Raw genomic sequence first — 22,807 nt, 5'->3', positions numbered from 1 at the left:
CTGAATCCTATAACCACTGGTATTTTACCACTCATGACAGTGCCTCCCCCCTTTAACTTTCCTGCTATTTCCCCAGCCAATTTACCCTTCCCCTTCCTGTTGAGGTGAAGGCCATGCCTAGTATAATCCCAACTACTGACAGAATCAACATGAACCACACCAATGTGTGACCCCGCACCCGACATGAGCAGCCGTTCCAGCTCCAAATTAACTCTCTTGACAGAAGAGTTCAAATGAGGTCGGTCATGGCGCCCAAGAACAGATACAAACTCAACACTGGTATGCCTCGATGCTGATGCAATCTTCGCCAGGTCACACTCTATAGCTACACGGTAGTCTATGATCGTCTGAAGAACATGCTACTCGGCTCAATAAATTCGTATTTCAAGACTCTTGCTCCAGACTTTTCTTCTTTAATTATTGACCAACTTACGTAATGTTTTTGTTTACCAATTACTTGCCAGCTAGCATTTTCCTGTGATACTGTCTCGACGTTTTTTTTCTCTTTACATATACCAAGTTATATTTTTTGGCATCAGATTTATAAACGGCAATTGTTTTATTTGTATTTAATCACGGTAACAGTGGCTGTATTATTATGGCGTTTCACGGTGTTGGGATTTTGAGCAGGCATGTAACGATGTTAGCTGCTGAAAGCGATGGCTCGTCTTTCATGTGATAGATTGCTGGGTTGGTCACCTCACCTCACCTTGCCTCACCTCACCATCTCAGCTCGCTGCGATGTCTCTTCCCACTTCATCCAGTCACTGGATCGCTTTGCATTGACCAGCTGACGCTGTGGTGACTGCTCTTATTATGTCCCATCCTTCATTGCCACTCCAGTCCCTGTCAGGCATAACGCAGAATGCTCTCAAAGATCCCTAGACCTTGCTGTGAGTGCTCACATCCTTACGCCAGTGGGTGTTTAAATGTTGTACAGTGTATTTGGAGTTTCGAATAAAAACAATGTAAACGTTGTTGCATCACTCTGCTAGAAAACATGACACCGACTACAGCTAAGTATAAACTTCACTTTGTAAAGGTTCTCCTGAATCGCTGCAGCCATGATCACGAAATAAAAATTAAACAAATTGTGTTATTGGAAAACGGTTTATGGAAAGGTTAGGGGTTTTATACTTCCGAGCACTTTAGGAAACAAAATCCAGAAAAAAACAATGCGTTTTGGAAAGATCTTTGATTCACATCGCCATTTGAACTGCATGTCTGTGTAATACGAAAGTATATGCACGAAATACATCAAATACAGCAGTTTAGTTTCTGAAGCATTCTTAGATTCCTGCCTAACCCATGCCCTCTGAGAAAAAACAGCAAAACATTGAAACTTCCTGGCAGATTAAAACTGTGTGCCCGACCGAGACTCGAACTCGGGATACCGGGCGTGAGTCGTGCTTCGGTAGCTCAGTTGGTAGAGCATTTGCCCGCGAAAGGCAAAGTTCCCGAGTTCGAGTCTCGGTCGGGCACACAGTTTTAACCTGCCAGGAAGTTTCATATCAGCACACGCTCCGCTGCAGAGTGAAAATCTCATTCAGCAAAACATTGTTAATGCCCAATATTATATGTGAAAGTTCAGCTTTTCGTGAAGATATAGTGTACTTACATTACTTTAGCTTCTTAACAATGATGCTGCTAGTGGTTGAGTACATAACATGTCTTATGCACTGAACGAGGCCAACAAGAAAGATAGGCCGCAGCGCGTGGGTCAAGAAGAACGGCCTGAGCTCGCTCTTTCCCTTAACTCAGCAAGAAAAATGCGTATCTAAATCTTTTAACTCACAACCGGGTGTGTGCATACTAACAAGAATTGCATCTTGTTCTGGAATCTGTTATTATGAAGTCTTACTGATTACTGTTCATACAAAAAAATTTAAAATCAATTCTCGATAGAAATGGTATAACCGCTCGTTTATAGCATTTAGTCTCTTCTTCGTAACAGTTCTCCTTTCGTAGAAAATGTGGTGCCTTACGCAACTGATAATCATTTTGGCATGATTTTAATTGCCAAATTAGAGCCTGTTAGTAGGCCTAGGGACTTCCTATCATTGTAGGACTAATAATAGTGGATTCCAATAGACGATGCAATTCTCATTCGTACATACACATTTAGTTACGAGTTAACCAGTGTAGAAACGCACTTTGCTGAGTTGAGCGAGCTTGGCCGACCTTTGTAATGCATGTCCCGCGGCCTGTCTTTCTTGTAGGCCCTGTGCTCTGAATAACTGCCTTCATTGTTCAAATGTTCGAATGTGTGTGAAATCTTATGGGACTTAACTGCTAAGGTCATCAGTCCCTAAGCTTACACACCACTTAATCTAAATTATCCTAAAGACAAACATACACACCCATGCCCGAGGGAGGATTTGAACCTCCGCCGGGACCAGCCGCTGCCGTCATTCGCTAGCGAGATCACGTGACATGAGCTATGACTGGCTGAAAAAAGTGCATCGCTCAATGCAATCTCTATTTTAAAGTTTCGGAAGCTACCGTGCTGTAACTTGTGGAATTTGTGTATATACTTTCGCAATACGAAAATAAACTCTGTCCGTATTGTCTCGCATCAAACATCTTTCCAAACGCATTGTTTTTCCTGTTTCCTAAAGCGCTGGGACGTCCTTTGCTGGTATAAGACCTTCACGATTCAAAGGACTGATAGGTTTTACAGATCCGAGGGAAAGTATACTGTTGCTTAACACGGATGTATTTTCACCCGATTTATACGTAATTTCATCTGGGAGAAATTGTGTTTTTAACCGGGAAATCTGGGAATTTTTTTTTCTTGTCCACATAGACACCTTGATTATGCTTTCATTAGCGACCTTCCAAATGAGAGAAGAGTCATGAAGTTTTAATTATTATTGTGAAAAAATAAAGTTACCTAATAAAGTTTTCATTTCTTTGCAGATAGATGTTTTCGAAATCCCAGTGCCACTGTACTGTGACATGCCTTTAGAGTGTCGAAACAAAATGGCACAGCTACAGTTACCACATTTGGAATGCAAAAATGAGGACACTTTATTTTAAGATGAAAGTACAGGCACTTCCATATTTTAAATTTATTACAAAAATAAATAATAAAAATAAAAATATTACACACATCACTAAAGCACCAAAGGAACTGGATAGGCATGTGTACTCAAATACAGATATATGTAAACAGGCAGAATACGATGCTGCTGCTATATAAGACGACAAGTGTCTGGTGCAGTTGTTAGATCGGTTACTGCTGCCACAATGACAGGTTATCAAGATTTAAGCGACTTTGAACGTTCTAACAATGGGACACAGAATCTCTAAGGTAGCAATAAGTGGGAATTTTCCCATATGACCATTTCACAAGTGTAGCGTGAATATCAGGCATCCAGCAAAACATCAAACCTTCGACATCATTGCAGTCGGAAAAAGATCCTGCAAGAATGGGAGCAGCTACGAATGAAGAGAATCGTTCAACATGATAGAAGTGGAACCATTCTGCAAATTGCTGCAGATTTCAGTGGCGGGCCATCAACAAGTGACAGTGTGCAAACTATTCAATGAAACATCGTGAATATGGGCTTTTGGAGCCAAAGACCCACTTGTGTACACTTGATGACTGCACAACACAAAGCTTTACACCTCATCTGGGCCTGTCAACACCGACATTGGACCGTTGATGACTGGAAACATGTTACCTGGTCAGACGAGTCTCATTTCAAATTGTATTGAGCGGATGGCCGTGTATGGGTGTGGAGACAACCTGATGAATCCACGGACCCTGCATATCAGCAGCAGACTGTGCCAAGTCCAGCAGGACAATGTGACACCCCACACATTCAGAAATGCTACAGAGTGGCTCCAGGAACACTCTTCTGAGGATAAACACTTGCGCTGGCCACCAAATTCTCCAGACATAAACATTATTGAGCATATCTGGGATGCCTTGCAACGTGCTCTTTAGAAGGGATCTCCACCCCTTTGTACCCTTATGGATTTATGGACAGCCCTGCAGGATTTATGATGTCAATTCCCTCCAGCACTACTTCAGGTGCTACTTCGAGTCCATGCCATGTCGTGTTGTGACACTTATGCGTGGTTGCGTGGTGCCCTACACGATATTAGGCAGGTGTACCAGTTTCTTTGGCTCTTCAGTGTACCTACACTACCTGAGATCCGTGTTCTGTGTGTATTTTTCATTGGATCAAATTTTTTTAAAGTTCCCTTTGTTGCCAAAAAATATTTAAAAAAGTTTTTGCAATTCAAATGTCTAAAATTATGTTTCACTACTGCAATCCCTGTTAAGAGTTCCTCTGTCAGTCTATTTCTTTTCATTGTCCATTGTGCGTGTCGAAAGCTCAACCAGCTTTCAACACAACTCCGTTATGACCTGGCACTTTAAAGAAGACCTGCCCAATTTTAATTACTTCACTAAACTGTTCTTCACTATTGTGCCAATCAGTATTATTTCTTCTAGCTTGGCTCAGATTTTCCAGACTTTTTTAAATCCTAAAGTTGATCAAAGCAATTTGCATTATCAATTTCAACATTTTTATCCAACAAAAATTTGATAGAGTCTTCCAAGTAAATCCATGATACATCTGCAAAATCAAACCACTTAAAACAAAATTCAGTAAACTGTTGCATCCACATATTTAGTTATTCCTACATTGCACTTAAAGTGCTTCACCTCTGATGCATCATTGTAACTTCATTTTTCATCTGAACCAGTGATTCTGTCACACTCGGAGATTAAAATTGTAATTTTTTTTCTGTGTTGAAGAGCATCCCAAGGGGAATCTAGTATATGCGTCACATCAATAAGAGAGTTTCCTTGGTTTTTCCAAGCTAATATAATTATGAAAAATGCCAACTAAAGACTGGATATACCACAAGTGTATCTCATCATTAGAACCCATAAAAGAATTTTTGAAAATTGTTGGAGTTTTATTTTGGGGTAGGAGGAAGGATTTCAGAGCAGGAAATGTCTCGATATGTCCCTAAATAGTTGGGTATAGTGACAACCATCATGTCTTGCTATGTCTGAGAACTCACAAAATTTCTTTAGCAACTCACCACTGACAGTACGTATTGAAAAGTGGTTATGTATTTTCATCATTTAACCTTGTAAGTCAATTTCAAGGAGGTCAGTTCCATGCTGAATGCAGTTCTTAAGGACATGAGCAGAACACCGTACTCCAAGCAATACCTTGTAAAGTGTCTTGGAGGCTAGAAAAAAACATTTTTACCATCACCTCTTTTAATACTGCCGAACATTGTGTTACAGTTACCTGCAGCAAACTTCACACCTTCTGCATGGTGTCTGCTCTTTCATACACCACACATTCATATAATTGATTCTCCTAGATGGGCAATGCATCCATCTTCTTGATTGCAATTGCACAAGTATGTCCGATGTGCTGCGGGAATCTCAGAGTAGCAAGATTGGAGGAAAGGGACAGAGACTTGCGGATAGGTGGTGCTTTGTTGGAATGTGTGTCAGACGTGAGGTGTGCCGTGTTAGTCCACACAGTTGCAATAACACTGTCTCCTGGATGGCTCAGTGGTCAACGCATCTATCTAGTAAGCAGGAGATCCTGGGTTCAAATCCTGGTGCGGGACACATTTCCACTTGTTGCCGCTGACTCTGCATAATGTCCCAATGCAGCTGACATCAGTAATCCCTTTCCTTTCCTTCCCTTTCCTTTCCTTTCTCCATCCCCCTCCCCCTCCATAAATTTACACAACTATATTTCTTTGTCTTCAGGTGGACTTCCGAGATGCTGGTGCCATTATATGATATTAATACTTAGGTCCCTGGGCAACAAACCATACATTCTGCTCTCCATTGTTCTGTACTGGGACAAAAGCGTGTATATTTTTCTCAGAGTTTATCCGTAAATGTGTGTGTCCTCTTCAGCATGATGAGAAATTATAAAATTATCTTAAACAACAGCGAAACAAAGAATGATCAGAATGAATTGTTCAGTAATATAAAAATATCTTAACTTACAAAATAAAACACTATGTCTATGCCATAGGTTATATTTTGAAAATCATGAAACTTACCCATTAAGATGGCTTGCTGGGAAAGGCCATTAAGGTGACTTACTAGGAAAGGAATATGTAATGTGAATTCATCTGGCTGTGTCTTCTTTACAATTTCACTAAAAACACATGTATCACACAAAACCAGTTACTATTAAGAGAAAACTATCACAGATAAGGAACTTGGGCATCAGAGCTATATCTCTAAGCTAAAACGATTGAGAGCCTGTATACCAAAGAGCATTTCTACAACTCTATGATATTTCTTATATCATTAGAAATATGCCTAAGGGTGTGTGCTGCTGTGTTATTGCTGATAAATGGAGCAGTCTCTAATTTCAGCAATATAATGATTTCAGTGTCACAAAAATTGCTTAATGGGAATAACAGTTTTTGCAGTTGTATATGTATGTATCGAGAATGTATTTTGCACACTACAGTGATTGTTCCAGTAACAAGAAAGCAACAGTGTTCATTGCAAACCACACTACATTTTCATTATGTTATATTGAGGTAGTTAGCTAAATAAGCACCTTCAAAACATGTCAAATGTTATTCCATTTATAGTGCAGAGGGGATTTTGTGTGTTAGTGCCATATGTCAAAAACTGCAACAAACTAAATAAATACTAACAAGTAGTGTAAATCTGTGATTTCCCTCAGGTGCTGGCAACAGGTCTCAGTGGCTTGTACTCACGCCTGCCACGTAAATTGCTGGTTGCAACTGATGACTGGCATCGTCTAACGCCTGACGATGTTGATGCCTTGCCAGAGCTGTCGGCATTCCTCAATTCAGTTGAATTCTGTAATGCTGTTGTACAAGTTGCTCACCCAACAGTAGGAGCACAGCTCCTTGAATTCTTACAGCAAGGTTTCCTTGTACCTGTTCTAGGTCCTGCATTATTACAGGTAAGGGTTGCTTGAACCCAGCTGTAATTTATATGGCTGGGCTCAGAGTAAGGATTACATTTTACTGAAATTGATGATCCTGCTGTAGCTTACATTTATATCTTTTGACAATTATTTAATTTCTTGTATCTCTTTTTTTAAGTGATCTGAAATAGTCAAAATAAATATGGAAAGAACTGCGTGATATCCAGAAGTGTTCGATGAAAAAAACTTAATGTAGTGTATAAGATGAGATTTAATGTCATCAATACTGCTGGAACAAAGAACAAAAACTATGTATAAGATTGAATGTATGGGCATTTGTATACAGAAAAAGAGTTTGGAAACCACATGTTACAGATATCCTAAAAGACTTAAATTGTACTCCTTCTACCATTAATACCTTCTGTACTTAATTTGGGGGCAAAAATTCATAAAATTTGCATACACAGCATATTTTTATTCATTAATATCATACAGAATAATTTTCTATATAAGTTCTCATGCACACACACTATTTGTTGTGCAGCAATCTGCAGTAAGGATCAAATTTGGTACATTTTCTTAAATTTCCAATAGACAACCTTTGAATTGACAATGTATAATAACTCTCACAATTCATTCACTTCATTGTGAAGTTTGTCTTTAGCAAATAGCCGATTATTTTATAAACAATAAAAAAATTATATATCACTTGGAGTAAAAATCATCTCTATGATTTATAACTTCAACTTTCTAATGCCATTCCTTTTTGAAGGTATCAGATGAAAATTGCCATCCAGTTTAAAAATAAACTGTAGAACTTGAAAACTTACTATTAAGCCTGCTCTATTAAGTATAGAAATTTCTCCACTGATAAGTAACACACTTATGTACACTAATAAGTCGGATGCACATTATTAAAACAACTTTTTCAAAGAAAAAGAGATTTTTAGATAAAAAACTCAAACTTATACTTACATTATCTTACAAATGAACTAGCACTTCTGTAATAGAACAAATCTGTAATTACCAAAATTTGGCACTAATTCAAATCATGTTTTGTACTACATCCTGGTCACTTCATGCAAATGAAGAATTATGGAATGAGCCCTCATCAACTCTGGATATTTCAATATCAGATCCAACCTCTCCAAAAATAGCATTCATTTCCACTAGAATTATGTTATTGTCAGAATTCCCCTTGCTCAAATGAAACTTATTAGTTAGTGAGGTCTGATCCCTTTTGGGTGTCAACACAAGATGTTTGAAAGCTATAGAAGTCAGTATGCCACTTCAGCCACTGAAAATAAGCATACAACAATTATCTTTCGATATTTCTTAATGCTCACAATACAGAGATTCTAAAACTGTTGCCCAGATTTTTTTTTGCGTGGGGGGGGGGGGGGGGGGGGCAAACCTGAAAATGGTCTCTCATTCAGATCGTAACTGGCATATTGTTGACAAATTTTACCCAATCACGTCACACTTGACACTAAGATTGACATTACTGTGATAGTCCAAATAGCAAATTATGAGACAGTGAAGATGTATGTTGATTTCCCCACTGAATTACAGGGTATGATAGACAGTAAACATAATTTTAAGTATGAATTGGCATCAATTTCACTTGAGGAATAAATAGAGAAATGTTTCAATGAATGTGAACCATAGAATGATTAACAACTAATTTTCAGTTATATATTTAGAATATTTTGCATGTTCAAGGTTAAGTAACGGCTGAAGTCTTTACCATGAATAGAGTGTTGCAGATGTGAATACTGAATACTCCCTGTTGGTTAGGCCATAAATTTATTTCCATGTATAAATTTTGACAAATTGTAACAGTTCATTTCCAGAATTCATAAAATTTATTCCTGCATTCATATTTGACAAAAATAATTGTTTATTAGAAAGGAGAATTATGTGTGAAAGTAAAATCATTCATTACTAAAATATCAATATATCCTGAGCAATAAATAGATAATGGGATGTGGTCTGACCACCACCACCACCACCACCACCACCACCACCTCTACTGTACAGAGTATGTATTGAATAGTGGATAGACATAATGAAAAGTGATGTGGACACGTCTGGTACTGTTTCCTTGCCTTCATTAAGCCTTATTTGATTTTGGAGGGCCATCTTTGTACCATTCTATAAGCTACACATGCACTATGGGTTGTCAATTGGCAAGCACCTGTGAAACTTATTTAATCTTGGTTAGGTGTACGTTTTAAAAGCACTAGAGTTTCTGAGCTGTGGTTGGTTAGTACCAGTAGTTTTTTTATTATTGGAACCTTTGGGGATGCCACGTCTATCATTGCTCTGTGCTGCGGAGGAAAATTGTGTGTCATAGGGAATGGGGAATTTTGGCTTAATTGCTCAGATCTCAAAGATAAAATAAAAACCATACTTGAAGTGTACTATATGCTAGTGAATGGATGATGCCTACCTCATCTGAAATGCTTGCTTTCAACAATTAAAACATATATAGTTCTACAAAATGATCAAAAATTTGTTTCCTCCCTTGATACCTTCTCGGTTCCTCTGCATCCTAGAATACTTTTAATGTGAGTAGATATCAGGAAATAGATGCTGTGGGTTGAAATTCAAGTGAGGTTTGATATATACCACTTGCAGTATGGTGTCACCATGTCTGGGAATTGTTGGAAAGTGCCTAGTTTGGTTCTTTTAGACATGTAGGTGAAATGGAACAAACTGTGGGGGCAGAAGAGAATCACTAATAATCTTAGGGAGGGCACTTGAGCAGCTAATAACGGTCTCTACTAGGGTCAGAATAACATATTACTTGTGACCAAAGGCACAAAAATGCATGAAAATTGGTGTTCCAGAAATTCAGAAGAGAGGAGACTAAGACATGAGCCAGGAATTTATTTTTGTGAGTCTGATCTGAACCATTATTTGCACTTTTTTTTCCTTCCCCACCCCCCCCCCCCCTCCCACCCACCCACCCACCCACCCACCCACCCACCCCACCCCACCCTTCCTGCTGGGCTTTGCTGCTATACTTAATGAGACATTGAGTGGTATGTGCCTCACTGCCTGACACATTTACTAATTGGCGAAGTGAATAATGCTATCTGCAAACACCATGGGGAGAGAACTATCCTTTTTCAGTGAAGCTGACAACTCCAAGCCCATGAAACATTTATAACATATGTACGTCCTTATTATGTAATGGCATTCACAGGCATACAACAGCTTGAACTAGATGGTGGAGGAGTGGACTGCATGTACTAATTTTAAATATTCTGCTGAGAAATCGGTATGAGTTATCTTTAACTGACTGTTTTGTATTTTTATTCATTCAGAAATCACGATGAGAGACATGATTTTAAATTTCAGAAACCCGCTGAGATTTCTGTGCATCTTGCAATGGGAAGCTTACCTGGTTGCCACATCTTAGACATCTGTAAACTTGGATCCTAAAAGTTCTCCATATTTTAAAACCACTTCGGCTTCTTCTCGCAAAGTTATTCTAGATTTAACATATTAAAAAAAGAAAATATTCTCTGCACAATGTTTAAACCATATTTGATTGTATTACAGGCAAGTACCACAATTTTATTACATTGTATGGGTGTAAACAATGGGACAGGACCTTCATGGTTGCTCAGCAATTTTCCTTGAGCATGTTTTCAGGTGCTGCCTGTTAGAGCCACTCATAGTGCAGAATTAAATGTATTGTGAAGAGTTAGCAACAGATTAGGTGTGACAGGCAAACTTTTTCTTGTTTGCTCAATTTCCTTCTGCCCTCCACATGCAGGGAAACTGATTGCGATGACTTACGATTCTCTTCTTCTGCTACAAAAATAAGAGATGGCATTCTGTTAGATATAATTTCACATTGGAATCGAGAGAAATAGAGAAAGTGGCTTAGCAGCTACACTACTGCTCATTAATTTCAATACTCCCTGGTATTTCAGATTTACAACACAAATCAAATGTTATTTCTCACAAAATATAATTATATTAACTTCCACATATATAATACAATCACAATCATTATATTTTACTTTCATCAGAGCACCCTCCTTTGGATTTAATGACCGCCTCACAAACTTGAGGCATGCAGTCAATCAGTTTTTGTAGGTATCTTGAATCTGTACAATTCTACACACCGTTAACGGTATTCCAGAAATGTTCCTTGCTGGATATATTAACTTCCCTTATATGTCTGTCCACTTCATCCCCGACTATTTCAGTGGGATTACAATCGGAGCTTTGGGACGGCCATACCATATCATTCAGTACTTTCTGTTTTTCCTTTGATGTAATGTAGTTCGTACAGTATGTGGACCGATGTTTTGGGTCATTATCCTGTTGTGAGGTGAACCCTTTCTCTATTAAGCGCAATCCACTTTGTATTGCATCATACTGGAGTATGCGTTGGTACTGCTTCTGATCCATACATCCTTCTATTTTCACAGTGTCGCCAACTCTATCCCTGGCAAAACATCCCCAAACTGTAATAGAACCTCCGCTACGTTTAACTGTAGGTAGAACACACTGCTGGGCTACCCTTTCCCTACAAATTGGCAAACAAATATTCTACTTCTTCCTCCATAAATCTTGTATTTTTATTTATCGGCGCATAACACCTTTGTCCACTCTTCCAGTGTCCAATTGTAATGTTTTCTAGCCCATTAAAGTCTCTTCTGTTTATCTATGGGTCTAAGAAGGAGTTTTCTTGCAGTCACACATCCTTTCAAGCTGGCTTCAGTCAGTCTCCTTTTTTACTGTTGGAACAGATATTGTTGTCCTGTTCATTTCTATCAATTCTGCATGAATTGGGGGCACTGTTTTGAATCTATTTCTCTTACTGGTAATTCTGATATATTTATCATCACTTTTAGTTGTTTTAAGAGGTCGTCCTGGTCACGGTATGTCCTTATATCTAACTGCTGTCTTCTGGCAGTGAAGAGTGTATTGCACTCCCCCCTATAGACACACTACACTGTTTCACAATTTGGCGAATAGATAAACCTGCTTGGCTAAGTGCTACAACTGCAGCACATTTTTCTATGGATATCTCCACTCATGGAGCCGTATTAGCGATGCACACACTGCAGTGTCACAAAGGAACTGACGTGCAGGAACCACATTTTATATTTCGTAGCAGTGCTTGCCATTCGCTATGGACATCACATCACTACAGGGAACAACACAGGTGCACCAAATGTGGTGTCTGTTGGCAAACAGGTAAATAAACATGTCAGATAGGTACATAATGCTTATGTACACAACATTGTTTGTTGGATACTGTTGTATCTCGATGACCACAAATAAAAATCATGACGTGTACAACTGTTGTACTATTTCTTTGCTTCCTCAATCGTACCCATGGTTTTAGACCTTATCTACAGAGAACTAGATGTCATTTATAGGGTGTATTGAAATTAATGAGCAGTAGTGTATTTTGCCTTCTGGCTGTTTGCCTGTTTTCCAGTGGAAATAACCAAAAGTTATATTCAGTATGAACTGTCCATCTATCGCATTCTTAGTTCTGATTTTAGAGATAGAGGTCACTGTCACTGTGTCCTATCTGTATGAAGTAGGAGAACCCACTTGTTACTGATGCCTGTGAAATTTGCATTTCAGTACATAATATTCTAATGGAATATTAGAGAGTGATCTGTGTTTTATTATTTTGTGATTTTCCGAGACTTTTGGCTATACTTTGCAGTTGAAACAATTACTGTATTGGAGAGTGGCTGGTTCATTCATTTTTAGTTTAGTGGTCAGATAGCCATGCATATCTCGTGCAGTATTTTTGTCTGTTCTGTAACAAATTCTGTACTTATTCTATAAAAGTTAGAAGAACTAACCTAAGTTTTTAATGTTTTGTGTGTGTTTTAGGGAGGTATTTTATACATATTTGCTTTACTGTGTATATGTTTAACTTTTATTCATTCTGAATCATACTTTTCTCTCAAGTATTTTAATATGGGCAGTAGAGACCCAGATTTTTGATGTTCAGATATACTGGAGTTGTCATCATCATAACTTGGTAGTAAAACATATATGTTGATACTGTGTTCTTTAATTTAGGATGAGTAAGTTTACTGTGGTATTAGTTTTGGTGTAGTGTGCAGAAAAGCCACAGTTGTACTTTTTTGCAATAAAATGCTGCCATTTCTTTGTCTCTGTAAATGGATGTACAAACAAGAGGAAGAAACATTACTTTCCTGTAAGCACTCCCAATGCTTTTTAGTTTGCTGCGTCCATTCTTGCAAGGGAAATTGTTTTAGATGTTAACGTACACCTGTTCACTAAACTGTGGTGACAGAGAGATGCTTTCTGAAGATGAATATTGTGGTCTGAAGGTTACTTTATGCTTGAGGTTATTTGAATGTGAAGTATTATTGGCGACTATATGCTGTCTTGAGTAACACGCAAGAATATCTTTTTCGTGAAAAACAGGAGTGATAATCAGCATGCTCCGATAATCTTCCATTGTTTTTTCAGTGTCCTATGATGGGGGTCTCAGTTTACTTTATAGTGTGTGTATGATAGCTGACAGTCATTGTATATTTTTTTGTTTGTGTCTAGTGTTTTTGTTAGTGACATCACTCTTTGTTGGAACTCCGTTGGTACCTGTACTGCTGGGTTTTGATATGAATTGGAAACTGTCTGCATGGATGATGAAAACTAAGCAACAACATGTCTGGCTACTGTGTAGAGTGCTTGAACTGAATGGTTTATACTGTAGTTCATTTTTGGCTGTGTGTGTTTATAATGTAATAGGTGCTAAAAAGTATTTAGAGAATGATAATGTTGTAATAAAATTTACAACTAAATTTAAATATTTAGAGAGAACAGTTTCACTTGGTGCTCCTACTTGTTGATGGCTCTCAGATGATGACAGTGACTCTCAAGATTGTGGGGCCACAGGTCAGGACGAAGACCTAGGGGCAGGGGGGTGGGGAATGACATGGAAGAACTGTGTGTATAGATTTAATATAGTTTCACTGAAATCACTTTAAAATATATATATGAGCAGTCACTAAGTGGGCTCTTTGTCAGAGGAGACTTTTCTCGTATCTGAAATCCTGTGGGTCCCATAATCTGGCTGTTCTAAGGATATCAACAAATTCTTCAGGAATGCTTTAGAAGCTGCTACTTCATTTTACAAACTCGTTATGTATATGCATGTGTTTCTGCATGGTTGCTTGAATTCTTTCTCAGTACAATTGTATGTTGAATTAAGAAATAATCTAGATCTCATTTGGAAGTTTATCAGCTAATCTAACAAATTTTGGAAGTTTTCTAATTGATTAGAAACTTTATCAATGTTGGGAAGAGATCTACTGGTGTAGAATTGAAGAGGTCATCGAGAAAAGGTAGAAAACGTCTGCAGGATGTAAAGCAGGGTGTACATGCCTCAGGACAACATGGATATTGTGAAAAAACCAGGGAATTTTTTCATCCAGAAGAAATACAGGAAAAGCCTGGTAATTTTTAGACTTCTGGGAATTTTCCAGTTTTTAGTTTTCAGTGAAATTTTTGTAATTATGACTGGTAAGAACAGATAACACTTAACAAAGAATTTTACTTTAGCGTGCTGCTGCAGTAATAAAACAGAAACAAGAGAATAACACAAAGATGAAACTTAAGTTGCAAAGAAAATGTGCTGTTTACAACAACCAAAGAAACACAGACAAGTGTCTACCAACAGCAAAATGTGTCTAAGGCTAAGCAATGCTTCGTAACAACAAAATGCTTTCAATGTGTCTTTCTCAAGGTCCTCCTTTGGATGAGCATGATGTCACAACTATTTACATTTGTAGTAGCTCGCTAGAAAATATTCTGAATGATGGTTTGATAAGCGTTAGTACTTCCAAAGTAAATTTCCTTTTACATGTGGTGAATTATGTTACGTACGAGAATGTGTAATGAATTTCTAAAATCATGGAGCATTAGGCTCTCATTCAAAACTTAACACTGTGGATCTGCCACTTTGTGTTTGATGTATCTTAAAGGATTGTTGTTGTTGTGATCTTCAGTCCTGAGACTGGTTTGATACAGCTCTCCATGCTACTCTATCCTGTGCCACCTTCTTCATCTCCCAGTACCTACTGCAACCTACATCCGTCTGAATCTGCTTAGAGTATTCATCTCTTGGTCTCCCTCTACAATTTTTACTCTCCACGCTGCCCTCCAATACTAAATTGGTGATCCCTTGATGCCTCAGAACATGTCCTACCAACCGATCCCTTCTTCTAGTCAAGTTGTGCCACAAACTTCTCTTCTCCCCAATCCTATTCAATACTTCCTCATTAGTTAAGTGATCTACCCATCTAATCTTCATTGCAAACTTTGTGTTTGATGTATCTTAAAGGATAACACACTCTAAAAAAGACGAAGTTCGAGATTAGTTTTTCATATTTATTTTAGTCGTTCTTATTACAAATTATGTGATAATGATGGCAAAAGTATAATTATCCTTCAAAAAATAGTGCAAAGTGAGTTCTTGAAAAATTGCACCACGGCAATTGGCTGTTCTATGGAAAAGTCGAAGGGATTGATGGAACACATAGTCAGCCAGGTAACCCGCAAAATGTTTGGTGCACTGCAGTGAAATTTATAATTGTGCTTGTCAGGAATGTTCAGCTGCTGCAATTTAAGTTGTGTTCTTAGGACCCTGCCTAATCACACCCCCAGGGGAAAAAAAAGTGCAAAAAATTTCTGAAGACCAGTATTATTTGTGAAAGCTTAGCTTTTCTGGTGGCTATGCTGTATGTATATTAATTTAAACCTTTAACTTTGTTCTATTTGTGTGTTCATGCTACTTAACAATGATGTTGCTATGGGCTGATTAAATCATGTGCCCTATGATCTGAATACCTGCAGTCATTGGCTGGTGAGATCATGTGACACGAGCTATGATTGGCTGAAAAAAGTGCATCACAGTCTCAATTTCAGTGCTTTGGAAGTTACTGTGCTGTATTTTGGTGGAATTCCTGTTGCTGTATTTGGTGGAATTTTAGTTTGTACAGTCATAATGCCAAAACATGCAGTTTAAATGTTGCCGCGCATCAAAGATCTTTCCAAACTGTGTTGTTTTTTGCTGGATTTCATGTCTTAAAGTGCTGGGAAGGTTTTTGCAGTTGTATAAAACCTTCACCATTTACAGAATTGAAAAGTTTTTTAGCTCTGATGGAAAGTATATTGTCACTTAATATGAAAAAAAACGTACTTTCACCAGGAGTATAGTGTATTTGCACCATGATTTGTCATTACGTCGCTAGTAATTGTTTTGAGTGGGACTGGGGAAGGTTTTTCATTAGCTATTCAATGAAAAGTATTCAGAAATACACAAATGGTCAACTGCTGGTTTTGTGTGGTTCACTTGAAGTGTATGGCACCCATACATTGAAACCATAACCTTATCTATGGAATGCAAATCTTAATGGTTGACATGTCACAGATCCATTAGAATGTATCATTGTTGATTGAAATATGCAGTTTTTCATATGCCTCCAGTGGTTGAGTCACCTTCTGTATTAAGCTAAAAATGAATATGTTGGATGTTGCTACCCCCCTCCCAATTCTGTTACGTGCACACTAAAGACATGTGCTGTTCAAGAAACTTTTACAAGCACAAAATTCAAAATATCAAATGATAGATAAGAAATAGTAAGAAGTGTTAGTGAAGGATTGGTTTGATGAAGAATAAAGTCTACAAAATTTTGCGTCATTCTAAAGTATGCAGGAAAACCTAAAGACCTATTTGATTGCTCCATAAGTCAACCATAAATGAAAAAAGTAGTTTTCAAGTTGAACGGTCAGAGGTGTATCATTTCAAATAGTGTTTTGTTGAGGCTAATCTTTGCGTCAATGATTCTAGAAGGAGGAGGAAAACTTTTTCAGTTAAGTTTCTTTGTAGGGGCCAGCTGTTTCCCATCTTGCAAAGTGTGTTGCATGGAGAGCTCTTTTTCTTGGAAATATGAGTACATTCTGTTTGCATGTGCAGTGTGCTAAACATACTGCACGATGAGTTTAGATAAGTTTTGGCTTCATGTTTGTTGAATTCCTTTGTTTATCAATTGTATTATTTGTGCAAATGTTGGTAACAGTATTCTGTATGCGGTAGAGATTGCTGCTTGTTAAGTTCCTAGTATTCTAATTTAAAAATCGTACATCATAATAAAGATAGAAAAAATTGCATTTAGTGAATAACAGCAAAATAAACTATGGCAAAAATTGCTTGCTAACTAAACTTGAGATTACTTGATTTGATGAAAGAGAAGAAAGGACTGGAGCAAACACTTTTATCTGGAAATTAAAGTAGGGCAGAAAAAGGAGAGAAAGAAATCATGTTCTGTCTTGCTATGTTCCTTCATGTGGCATACCAAATGACTTCTTCACTCTTGTTCTCTATAATCCCATTTCCTCCAGTCATTTTTGCTCTTTTGTCAGGTGAAATAGCATTGCTTTTGAAAGCAAGTATTTTGTCACTGTTTGGTCATGTGTGCATTTCCTGGTACTTGGTAAGTGGAAGTTATTTGTATTCTTATATGATTATAGTGTAATTGTTTAGCTGCTTCTCCTTATAAATAACCTAGGTCTTGGAGGCTAAGATATCTTTCTGTTAAGTTGTGCCTCTAATGTAATACATTCATCAAAATTAGTGTAAAATTTAAAAAGTTATGATTTATATTTACTTGTGCATATTTAACAATTGTCTCTTACTTGTTCAAATAGAAAATTTAAAGATATTATATGCCATAGAGTTTCTTACAGTTTTATGTTGCAAAGCTTAGTCCTATTTACAGTGCAAAATGTTTTGTTCCTAACTTTAGATTACTATTGGTGGTGTTAAGGCCAAGGCTGTTGGTATGGTATTGTGATAACTTTATAAGTAAAATTTTATGGTCTTATAATTCCTAGAGGCATTAATTGTTAACAATTCTTACCGCCACCTCCATCCTTAGCCGTAAAATGTCCTCACGACTGTCGCCCATCAGCTCAGCAACCCTGTGAGCTATAGATTTGAGACTAACATAGTTCCTTTTTATCGTTTATCATTTTTACATGTCACCTCGTCTCCCACACCCTTGCCGTTTATACTTCCACTTCACTCATAAGAGTGCTCTAGAAAATAAGTCGCCAGTATACCAAGTTTGTTACAAACTACTCCAGGGTGTTTATGATGTACATTGTTGTGTTGGGTGGTTGCTGCTGTACATTGTAAAACACTCTGCATCATCCGACAGGTGCATTTCTCGAATAATCATATATTTCACCAAGTAGCAATAACTATAGGTTTTCTGGAACTGTGTTGGAAAGTATATGAATTGGAACTTTTAAATGTTTTCTTAATATTTTTCTTTATATCTTTAACTCTCAACAGTGTGATTTCCCTTACTAATAATAACTTCCCTCTACTTTTTTTAGTGACTATTGCAAATTGTGTGTGTCCTTAACAGAGTCTTATACTCCATAGAAATGTGACATTTTATTTGTGTTCTGGTATCAGAATGAAGTCTTTTTTGCCAAATATTTCACACTTATTTTGAAATGTGTCACTGTCAAAATAATGTGGGCCTTGTTTGCTAATGAAACTTCTCTGATCAGCATCCTTGCATTTTTACTATGAGTTCATCATACAACTTGTGATGGTTAATTCATAATGATGATTCTTCACATCTCAGAAAATAATGAGCATCATCTTCATGCTGCTGTTTAGTGAGCACAGCAAATACATATTGCCTGTCTGTGTTTGTGCTTAATGAAGACAGTTGGATCTTTCATATATTGTGAGTGAGTAGTTAGTTTTAGGAGTCCTGTGCATCTTGTCCAAAATTGGTTAACATCTTTACAGTTTGCTTTCTTTTAAATTCTGTTTCAGAAGTAAATGTTAACGGTGAAACATAATGTGTTTTTGTTTTATCAGTATTCAGCTTACGATGGGTAATATTTGAGATGGATCCATGAGTAAAGTCTTCTGTAACCATCATTCATTCTCAGTGAAGAATGTAAAATCCACGAAGTAGCCAGTGATAATAATAGCACTTATTCATGTAATTGTAGCATTTGTGTATGGTTCATACTGTACACATTAGGTTGACTTTATTTTTCAAGTTTGCTTTTCTTCCTTTGTTACCCATCCTCCCAAAGTTCCATTGTACAGAAAAAGGAGTTGCATGTAATGTGGCCTGAGCAGGAAAAGGAGATGATGTCACTCAGGCCCTACATATGGGGGGGGGGGGGGGGGGGGGGGATGTTAAAATCTTATTTTTTATCTCATTTTTATCTCAAAAATATTGTTCAGAAGAGGCTGATTAACCAATAACTTTATTACTTTCAACTTAATGATTATTATAGCTGTTCTAAATTTAAGAACATAAAATGTGTTCAGTTGCATAGGAGATTTGTTAGCCAAGCATGACAAGAAAATATATTGCCTAATAAAAATTTTTGTTCTTTGTTACTATTTGTATGTCTTGGACACTTACTATGATCTTCTAACTCAACTGAAGCACATATTGTTCATATCTGTGTAATTTATTGTAGTCCTTTGTGAGCTTGATGCCTCCCTCAGCCAGATGATGTAAAATTTTTAATTTAAGAACTGGTTGTAATGTGTTACAAAATCGTCATTTGCATGTCATTGTGGAGAGAGGGTGTTTAAGAGGAAAGTAGCACCCAAATCAGTCACGCTAAAAATACACTTAATTTATTAGCAACAAATTGTTAAATCCAGTAATTTATAATTTCTGGGATTTTATGAATTCCTACTTCAATTCTTCAATGTTTTTTTTCTGATGGTGCTGCCAGTCAATTTAATACCATTTCCTTGTTTGAAACTGAGGACTAATTAGGATCAAAGATGGCTAAGGCAACAGACTAGGAGACAGCTTCTAAATGATCTTTCAGTTTTTGTAAAGCAGATGAGGGATACCATAATTGAAAACATGTTATTTATAAATTTTTTTGCAGAATACTGACATCCAAATATAGTGTTTTTGCTTCAGAAGGGACACAGAACCATACTGTGTTACAGAACTTTTGCATAGTTAAATTTTGGCTTTTTTCCCCTTAAAGAGCAGAAGTTCAAAGTCTTCCGTACACTCATTGTCTTATAGAGATGAGTAATCCTGTCATTTTTTAACATTAGGTAATAGGGTATGTTTCAAATAGCACACAGATCTGCAGTTTTGTGTAGGAGATGCTATGTTAGAACAGATGTTTGCTTGTGTTTTATTAATTGTTTGAGGTAATCCTTGGGTGGCATTTGGTGGTGGGAAGACACCAGCAAAAGATTTTATTTCATAGCAAGTATGTTGTGCAGCGCCCAACACCACATAGGCGCAGAAGGGGCCCCTCAGAGAAGACAAGACAGGATTTACTGTCTAAGATTGTATATAGATACAGCAGTTAGATTGTTTTAGTATTCAGAATGCTTCCATACTAACAACATATTGTGTATGTTTATGTAATAAAACATTTGTTGTCTTATATACAAGTTGAAGATTGTTGTTGTTGTTGTTGTGGTCTTCAGTCGTGAGACTGGTTTGATGCAGCTCTCCATGCTACTCTATCCTGTGCAAGCTTCTTCATCTCCCAGTACCTACTGCAACCTACATCCTTCTGAATCTGCTTAGTGTATTCATCTCTTGGTCTCCCTCTACGATTTTTACCCTCCACGCTGCCCTCCAATACTAAATTGGCGATCCCTTGATGCCTCAGAACATGTCCTACCAACCGATCCCTTCTTCTGGTCAAGTTGTGCCACAAACTTCTCTTCTCCCCAATCCTATTCAATACTTCCTCATTAGTTATGTGATCTACCCATCTAATCTTCAGCATTCTTCTGTAGCACCACATTTCGAAAGCTTCTATTCTCTTCTTGTCCAAACTATTTATCGTCCATGTTTCACTTCCATACATGGCTACACTCCATACGAATACTTTCAGAAATGACTTCCTGACACTTAAATCAATACTGGATGTTGAAGATAATTTCAGAAATTTAGAAGAATAGGCAAGAAACAATACAATGAACTAATAATACATCAAGATTATTAATTTATGATTTTGCTGGCCAGAGCTCTCTCAGCTGCAGAATATATAGTGATAAGAAAAATAAAAATATTGCACATTGCTTTATCTTCTCGGGGTGATTGTTCAAACTGATCAAAGAGCATAAACATTTCAAGCAGTAAATAGCTGGCCATCATCCATCATGCATGAGCACAGAAGGATACTCCACAAGACAATTTTTCAAAAGACACGTTATGGTTAGTTCTAAAAATCAATATAATCTTCTCTGAGTTTCTGTTCTCTCTAGGAGACTTGAACACAATCAAGGTTTTTGAGTTGTTAATTGATCTTGGTGTTCTGGATTGCGGGTTGGAATTTTTTGACATCGTTTGCGGATCAAGCGTATTCCATGAGTGTCAGGTCTGGTGATCTAGATAGCCAAAGGCAGAATTCAACCTACCCACTGTCTTGGAAGGTGTTGATTTTAAAATGTTTGAACCTTCGTAAAGCTTCAGATTTACTGCATTTTTACATTCTGTGTAATTATTATTACTATATCACTATGCATTAAATAGTTACAGCAGTTTGTAGTTCATTTTGAATTGTCCTGTGCATTTAGGTGTAAAACTTATACATGATGTTACAAAAAGGTACGGCCAAACTTTCAGGAAACATTCCTCACACACAAATAAAGAAAAGATGTTATGTGGACATGTGTCCAGAAACGCTTAATTTCCATGTTAGAGCTCATTTTAGTTTCGTCACCTACGCTTCCACCTACGCTCAATGGAGCACGTTATCATGATTTCATACGGGATACTCTACCTGTGCTGCTAGAACATGTGCCTTTACAAGTACGACACAACATGTGGTTCATGCACGATGGAGCGCCTGCACATTTCAGTCGAAGTGTTCGTACGCTTCTCAACAACAGATTCGGTGACCGATGGATTTTTAGAGGCAGACCAATTCCGTGGCCTCCACGCTCTCCTGACCTCAACCCTCTTGACTTTCATTTATGGGGGCATTTGAAAGCACTTGTCTACGCAACACCGGTACCAAATGTAGATACCGAGCGAGGTGACGCAGTGGTTAGCACACTGGACTCGCATTCGGGAGGACGACGGTTCAATCCCGTCTCCGGCCATCCTGATTTAGGTTTTCCGTGATTTCCCTAAATTCTTTCAGGCAAATGCCGGGATGGTTCCTTTGAAAGGGCACGGCCGATTTCCTTCCCTGTCCTTCCCTAACCCGAGCTTGCGCTCCGTCTCTAATGACATCGTTGTCGACGGGACATTAAACACTAATCTCCTCCTCCTCCTCCAAATGTAGAGACTCTTCGTGCTCGTATTGTGGACGGCTGTGATACAATACGCCATTCTCCAGGGCTGCATCAGCACATCAGGGATTCCGTGCGATGGAGGATGGATGCATGTATCCTCGCTAACGGAGGACATTTTGAACATTTCCTGTAACAAAGTGTTGGTACGTTCTGTTGCTGTGTGTTTCCATTCCATGATTAATGTGATTACAAGAGAAGTAATAAAGTGAGCTCTAACATGGAAAGTAAGCGTTTCCGGACACATGTCCACATAACATATTTTCTTTCTTTGTGTGTGAGGAATGTTTCCTGAAAGTTTGGTCGTACCTTTTTGTAACACCCTGTATAATATTACATGAAACCATAAGTTGCTGGATTTCTGAATTTCATATTCATTTCACTTTTGCCTTTTCCTGGCTGCTTCTGCTTATTCTGAAGCATCTCTCTCTTTCTCAAATAGCTGGTGATTAATTTGGTGCATGAACCTTTGCCTTGCTTTGAACTGTTGATGGATTGAAAAGTTTCGTCTTAAATCATAATGATATTCAAAACATTATCATGTATTTTG

The 22,807-nt window shown here is 37.7% G+C and overlaps 1 protein-coding gene across 2 annotated transcripts in view; it reads left to right on the top strand.

The window, feature by feature from the left end:
- LOC126413318 (FHIP family protein AGAP011705-like) overlaps nt 1-22,807 on the top strand; it is a 244,294-nt gene that overhangs the window by 95,684 nt on the left and 125,803 nt on the right. Inside the window, exon 6 of one of the 2 annotated variants that reach the window (XM_050083218.1) lies at nt 6,699-6,944. In XM_050083218.1, the coding sequence (XP_049939175.1) occupies nt 6,699-6,944 (246 nt within the window). Of the gene's footprint in view, nt 1-6,698; nt 6,951-22,807 lie in introns of both variants that reach the window. The other variant, XM_050083217.1, reaches the window with a different exon arrangement.

Source organism: Schistocerca serialis, chromosome 7 (assembly GCF_023864345.2).
Source record: "Schistocerca serialis cubense isolate TAMUIC-IGC-003099 chromosome 7, iqSchSeri2.2, whole genome shotgun sequence".
Lineage (NCBI taxonomy): Eukaryota > Metazoa > Arthropoda > Insecta > Orthoptera > Acrididae > Schistocerca > Schistocerca serialis.
The sequence above is the reverse complement of the archived record's forward strand: the minus strand, read 5'-3'. Positions and strand labels throughout refer to the sequence as shown.